Raw genomic sequence first — 7,260 nt, 5'->3', positions numbered from 1 at the left:
TTGTTCTTATTACATATTTGAATCTTGGGCAGTAACAGTGTTCTTATTGCAATAAATCAAATACAAAGCAAAAACCAAACACCTTGCTGTCTATCTGATTATAACTCATAGCAACCCTATCGGACCAGGAAACCCTATCCTAGGCTTTCCAGTGGAAACAGACTGGCACACCTTTCTCTCTTGGAGCTACTGGTGGGTTTGAACTGCTGATCTTTCTATTAACAGCCACTTTAGTGCTGCATCATCAGGGCTCCCTTAATGCAACAGGACTAGAATTTTTCACAATGTTTTGCTAATAGTGTTTTTGCTGTTTCTCATATAAAGCAACATTTCTAATGAAAATACAGCAGTGTGATAAATTGAGACAGTAATACAAAATGACATGTGTAATGATAATGCTATTTCTAGAAACATAATATTAAAAAACACTCAGTGAATATTATTTCCTCAGATGTAAAGTTGTAAATGTCCTGTTAGGCTTGCTTCTTTCCCCTGGCCCTTTCTTTCAAATCCATATATGTTCTATTTATAGAACTTGATACAGAGGACTTCAAAATTTTGGATAGTAATTTCCCATGTTTAATCCTTGCTTTCTGTTCATATGTTCTTTCTCTTGCAGGCCTCTCAGAAGAACTGTGCAAGTCAATTTCCACAGACTAACACCTATGCATACTCTAAAGGCCTAGAAGGGCTCCCATATGCCTTCCGTGTCAATCTAACACAGACGAAGGCGCAGGGCGAACACAGCAGTTGGGACGTCGAAAATTCTGCAGCATGGACTGGAAAACGCTGTGCTGCCTTCCTTTGAGCTTTTTATTTGAAGAAGTATCTGAGGAAATGGATCTCCGGCCCTGGCTGCTCTGTGCTTTGATTAATTTCTCATGTTCCCTGATTTGTCTTTGTAAGTGGTTCTGGATCGCGATCCCCAAGGACTCCGGGTCCAAGGAAGCACCATACACCTCCCAGGTCATGCCCTGCTCGTCCCACACCACGTCTCTTACGCGCTTGGACTGTTTCAAGTGGAGCCTGGAGTCAGCACCAAGGTGCTTTTTCTTCTCGCTGGGAGTGAGTCCCACCTGAGCAGCAGCCGCTGTCACATTCAACTTCTGCTCTTTGAGGAACTCGCTGACCCGGCTGGCCCGGCGGGGGCTGGCTTTGACAGAGCGAGATGGGGTCTTCTTGCCAGAATTGGGGCTAGAGTCACCCATGGAATCAGAAGGCAGGCTCAGGCTGGCGGCTGTCTTGGCCTGTTTATTTTCTTCCAAGATGCTCTCCTGGGTCTTTCTCATTGAGGAGGGTGTGGGATTAGCAGTTGATCCAGTGCCTCCGCTTTCTTGAGATCTGGGATTGAGCAGTGGGGTTTTGGCTTTTACATCCAGGGGCTCAGCACCTGCAGCCTCTGACTGTTTTACTGCCTGGGGAGATGCAGGCTTTTCCTCTCCGACACCTTCATTCTCAGTGGCTCCCAAGTTTTCCAACTGGTCACCTTTACTGATGGGAACACAGGAGTTGGGTTGTTTACAGTCCTGGTCTGTGTGGTGGCCATTGATGATTTTCACCGTAAACTCAGATGGCTTAGCCTCACATTGCCCCAACTTATGGTTTATTTCACCCTGGCTGACAGTACAGACAGAAATCTGATCACTAGGCCCAGCTTTCAGGGACCCAGAATTAGTACCTGAAAGCAGTTGGGAGGTTGGCTCTCCTTTCTCTGGAGTCATTCCTGGGGACTTCCCACCTTCTTTACCTTTGTACTGAGTATTACTGGATGCCACGCTGATTGGTGAGGTTTGAAGACTCTTGCCTGATAAGCCCACTGATTTATTGCCTCCTTTCAAAGCTGTGGAAACAGCTGTGGCTACCTGGATGTGCACTTCTGGCACGATGCCATAACATGGTGGGGCTGGAGTGCTGTCGGAGAGCTCCAACGTGTGGCTCCTGCTGCCACCGCCATGACAAACGACGCGCAGCTGCTCTTTTTGCTCCCAATGCGTGGAAGCAGGCATTTCTCTTAAGAAGGCAGTGAGAATGCTGGGACTTGTGGAGACCGATCTGCTTTCCACACTGGCCACTGCCTGTACCTCAGCGTCTCGCTGAGTCCTATTGGTAGCATCCTTGATTTCGTTTTCAGCTTGGGTAGTCATTGTGCTTGCCTCTTTGAACCTTGAGCCCTGGTGTGATGCTGGCTGCAGCACTTGCTCTGGGCCTGGGGGAAATACTGAATCGTTGCTAGAGAGGTGGGATGGCTGGGGTATCACAGAAGTCATGGCATGAGCGTCTGAGGCAGTGCCTGAGGGCTGCTTATTTTCTGAACATCCAAATTTCCCAGCTGGAGATCCACAGGACCTGGGATCAGAGTAACAAATGGCTCGCTGCCTCTCCCACTCAGGGCCACCAACCGGAGGAGCTGTTTGACTAGACACTGGGGTTGCTGCAGTTGGAGTCTGCACCATTCCCTGGATAGTTTCTTGTGAAGGAGAATCACAGGACACTTGATCTTTGCTGCTATCCTTAATGCCTTGACTATTTGACTTCTCAGATTGCTCTCCATCAGATGTTCTCTGTGATTTCACCTTGACATCTTCAGGTAGAGTTGAAGAGGTTGCATTGAGTTGATCAGCCAAGATAGCCTGATTGGAACACTGATCGGCTGGCATGGTAATTGGTGCCTGTGTAAGATCCTCTGCTGCTACAGAACAGGAGGTTGTTGTGGACAAGCTCTTTCCTGACAGCTTGATTTTACCAGGAGAGTTAACTGTGGGGGTTACTTTCTCCACTTCATTGAAGACATCAGGAGAAGACATGTCTGGCTGGATCATCTCATGCCCACAAGTTTGCCTTAGGGCCTCAGCCATTGCTTTTGGGCTGAAGTCTGGATCTGTAGGAGCTTCTGAAAGGCCATTGGCATTCGTACTTAGGGGGGCAGATTGTACCTCTCTTAGATCCTTTTCAATTCTGGAAGTTTCAATCAGTGGAGTTTTAGCTGCTCTCAGTGGGTCAGGTACAGTCCCCATGGAATTTTTCTTCAGGAAAACACTAGAGCTTTCCCTGGAGAACTTCTCCCAGCAGGAAGCAGATTTAGCTTATAATGAAGATACTCAGGGATGATTCCTCTGAAGAATCAATCTGTGAATCAAGCAAAAAAAAACAGTATGATTAGCACAGAATATCATTTAAAGGTTTAAAATAAAGAAAAAAAACTACCACACACAAATTTAAGTGTCATTTATAAAAGACCTCAGAATACATTTATTATCTTATTCTCATGTTTGTTTTATATAAACATAGACCTTGAAAATATTTTTGAAAGAAAAATTTAGTTTACACAAAGGACATTTCAAGGAATTTATTTCTTTATGCTACATAGCACATCAACTTTATTTATTTATTTTCAAATCAATTCTAAATGTATTTAGTCCAAGCATTCAATAACTACTTCTAAAGTAATTTGTATAATCTGCTATTCCAGGAAACAGAAAATGCTAAAAAGTTAATTTAATCAAATCAGTAAGTACTGAAATAGAAAGAAACAAATTTGTGGAGACTACTTAGAAGTAGATTCACATTTTTTGCTGTTATGGGCCATTGAATTGCCTGCGACTCTTAGCAACCCTATGTACAGCAGCTCTAGAGCCTGCCCTATCCTGAGCCAGTCTCACTAACTCTGACACACTTATCTCATGTACCCCATACTGGGTTAATCCATCTCATCCAGAGTCTTCCTCTCCTGCACTGTCGTCCCTCCACCCTTCTAAGCATGATGTCCTTCTCCAAGAACTGGTACCTCCTGGCCCTGTGCCCCAAGTATGTTAGAGAGAGCTTAAAAATCCTAGCCTCCAAGGAGAAACTTGGTTTTATTCTCTCCAAGACAGACTTGTTTGTTCTCTTGGTAGTCCATGGCATGTTCAATACTCTTCTCCAGCACCACAATTCAAAGGCATTGATTCTTCGTCTGTCATTCTTAGTCATTGTCTAGTTCTCTGATCCATAGCAAGTAACTGCAAAGATTGTGGACTGGATCAAAGTGCACCTTAGTCTCAAGACTGATGTCATTGTTTCTAAGTACTCTGGAGAAGTCCCTGACAGCAGATTTTCCCAGTGCAATCAGTCTTTTGATTTCATGGTTACTGGTGCCAAGAGTGTGGATTGTGGAGCCAAGCAAGCTGAAATTGTTAACAATCTCAATCTCTTCTCCATCTATCATGATGCTGTCAATTGGCCCAGTAGTGAGTCTCTTTGTCTTTTTTATAATTGTGATTTAAACAAAATTTTAGAGAAAAGTTGGATTCATTCATTCATTCATTCATTGTTGGACATTTTCCTCCCTACTTCCCCTGGTTCCCCCACCTTAGTTCACTTTTTTTTAAAAAAAAAAGCATTCGTTGTATACCAATGAAGGAGTTTTTCTTTTGCTTTTTGAAGAGAGGAGCGAACTGGGGTAGGGGTGGGGTACAGGGAGAAAAGTGCAACAACGAATGAATGAAAATCCAAAATCTCTGGAAATGTTCATTAAAATTAATAAAATAAAAAAATTTAAAAAAATTAATAAAATTTAATTAAAAAGTATTAATTCATTGTTGCATAATTTCCTCCTCCCTCCCAGTCCTCTTTGCTATGTACTTCCTATTCTGGACTGTTATCATACAAACGATGCCTATCATCAATGCCTTATGCTGCATGAAATATCTCGGTCACAAAAGGACAAATACTGCATAACACCAGTTTGCAGGTTTGGGGATAAATAAGGAACACTGCATTGGAACAGATGAAGGAAAGAAATAGTTAAAGGGAATCAAAGTCTTCTGGATGTTGAACTCCAATTCATATTGAAGACTACAGTACTTGACTTTATGCAGCAAGTGCTTCAGGTGCTCCTCACTTTAAGCAACCAAGATTATGTTATCTGCATAACACAAGTTGTTGATGAGTCTTTCTTCAATCGTGATGCCACATTCCTCTTCATAGAGCCTAGCCTCCCCAGTGATCTGTTCTGCATATAGAATGAAAAAGTATGGAGACAGGATGCATCCCTGATATGCTTCTTAGTCCGAGTATGGGTTTCACATATAAGTTTTAATATAACACAATCAAGTGTTCTTGGATTCTTATTCCTTTCAAGGTTCATCACAATTTGTTGTGATCTACACTGTCAAATGCCAGGGCATACCCAACAAAACACAGACATTTCTCTAGTACTCTTTGCTTTCATCCAAGATCCCTCTGACATTGATGATAATGTCTCTGGTGCCATGACCCCTTCTAAACCTATCTTGTATTTCTGGTAGTTCTCTGTCTATGTATTATTCTAGTCATTTTTTATAATCTTCAGCAGAATAAGTGAGAATCTTAAAAAATGCCCAAGGATCTATCTCAATTTAGGATTGAAATATATCCTTATTTATTATAATAATTATGTCTTGTTTAATATAATGCCTTGCTTAATATAACAGGATGCCTTATTGAATATAACTATTTAATGCATCATGGAAAAAGAACACTAGATCTGTAGTTGATGCTATTTCCCAGAATAAATTCTTGATTGTTTAGATGGATTAGAGGTTAAAAATGTAAAATAAATAAGTAAATAAGTAAAATCCTATAAATAAATCTGTGGAGTCAGTTCTGACTCATAATGACCCTATGTACAAGAGAATAAATCCCATGTGGTCTTGTGACCTCCTTAACATCCTTTCTGGTTTTGAGCCCATCACTGTAGCCTGTATCAGTCTGTCTTACTGAAGGTATTCTCTTTCTGACCTTCTGCTTTAAAAGCATTATGCCCTCAATAAACTCTCAAGAGTTTAGCCCCTGTTGATACCATGTCCAAAGTACATGGGAAGAAGTCTTGTCTTTCTTGTGTCTAGGGAGCATTCTGGTTATGTTTTACCCTGATAACCGTATTTGCTTTTATGGCAGTCCCTGGCATAGTCAACATTCATTATCAATACCATAATTAAAATCTTCAGCTTTGCTTAAGAATTTTGAAGCTTTCATATATAAAAGAGGCACTGAAAAATACTCTGGCTTGGGTAAGGCATAGATTAATCCTGAAAAAAGACATTTTTTTAAATTTTAAAAATCAAAACCAACTAACAAAATCCTTTAAATAAGTATTTTATAGTAGATTTTTTCCCAAGTAAATATATAATTTGATTCTTGGCTTCTGCATCTGTGTGCATTTATTGTTAATCCAAGAAAAGGAAATCCTTGCTTTAATCCTTTCTCTGTTTACCATGATGTTACTTATTGGTCGTGTTGTAAGAATTTTTTTTTTAATTGAGCTGCCATCCTGAAGATGTCTTTGATTTTCACCAGCTACTGCTTTAATTCCTCTTCACTTTCAGCAAAGAGGCTATGCCATCAGAGGTTGTTAATAAGTAGTTTTCCATGCTGATACTTTGTTCTTTTTCATATAGTCAAGCTTCTCAGAGTGTTTCACCATACAGATGGAAAGAGTATTTTGTTGTTATTATGTGCCTTCCAGTCACCTACGACTCACAGTGACCCCAGGTACAACAGTTCTGAAGTCTGTCCTGTCCTGAGTCAGTCTCAATGACTCTAACACACCTAGCTGTAGAATATAACACCAGGTCAAACATTTGGTGATATTAAACGACAAAGTATCCCCTTCTCTGCCTTATTGATTGTCCTTTGGTTTATGTGGAAATTCTTCATGAATACAATTAAGCCTTTCAGTATTCCTATTCCCCTAAATGTTATCCACAATTTGCTATAATCCACATAGTTGGATACCTTTACATAGTCAATACAATACAGGCAAACACCTTTTTGGTTTTCTGGTTTTAGCTAAGATCCATCTGAAGTCAATGATGACTTGTTTTATGTCCTCTTCTGAATCTATTCTAAATTGCTGGAACTTTCAGATTTTGGTTGTATATAACATTAAGGAGAAGCTAGTCTTCATTAACATTGTTATATGATTTCCACATTTTCTTAGAACCTTTTTTTTTTAAATGGGCACAAATATTAGTCTCTTCCTGTCAATTGGATCTTGTTCCTATCAATTTTGCTAATAGACAAATTAGCAAAATCAGGGCTGCATCTATGTGCTGAAAAACCTCAATCAGTAATTCCATCAATTCCTAGAGCCTTACTTTTTGCTTGTGTCTTTAATGGGACCTCAATTTCTTCCTTTAATACCAATGTTATATGCTATGTTCTGAAATTACTGAGTTTTAACTAGTTCTTTTTAGTACAGTGACCCTTGTATTCCTTTCATATTATTTGATACTTTGTGAT

At 40.4% G+C, this 7,260-nt stretch overlaps 1 protein-coding gene across 1 annotated transcript; it reads right to left on the bottom strand.

Moving 5' to 3' along the window:
* Positions 1–710: 710 nt before the first annotated feature.
* On the bottom strand, positions 711–3,047 carry GPRIN3 (GPRIN family member 3). The gene has a single exon (XM_006902678.1). It carries the CDS (start codon positions 3,012–3,014, stop codon positions 711–713), a length of 2,304 nt encoding a protein of 767 aa, XP_006902740.1. The 5' UTR covers positions 3,015–3,047.
* Between the last annotated feature and the right edge of the window lie 4,213 nt (positions 3,048–7,260).

Source organism: Elephantulus edwardii, unplaced genomic scaffold (assembly GCF_000299155.1).
Source record: "Elephantulus edwardii isolate Elephantulus edwardi_28Jun2011 unplaced genomic scaffold, EleEdw1.0 scaffold00439, whole genome shotgun sequence".
NCBI lineage: Eukaryota > Metazoa > Chordata > Mammalia > Macroscelidea > Macroscelididae > Elephantulus > Elephantulus edwardii.
Note: the sequence above shows the minus strand (reverse complement) of the source record. Positions and strands in the feature narration are given on the sequence as shown.

Bases quoted from the DNA above. Each gene is read 5' to 3' on its own strand.
- GPRIN3 (XM_006902678.1), bottom strand. From the start codon at position 3,014: ATGGGGACTGTACCTGACCCACTGAGAGCAGCTAAAACTCCACTGATT.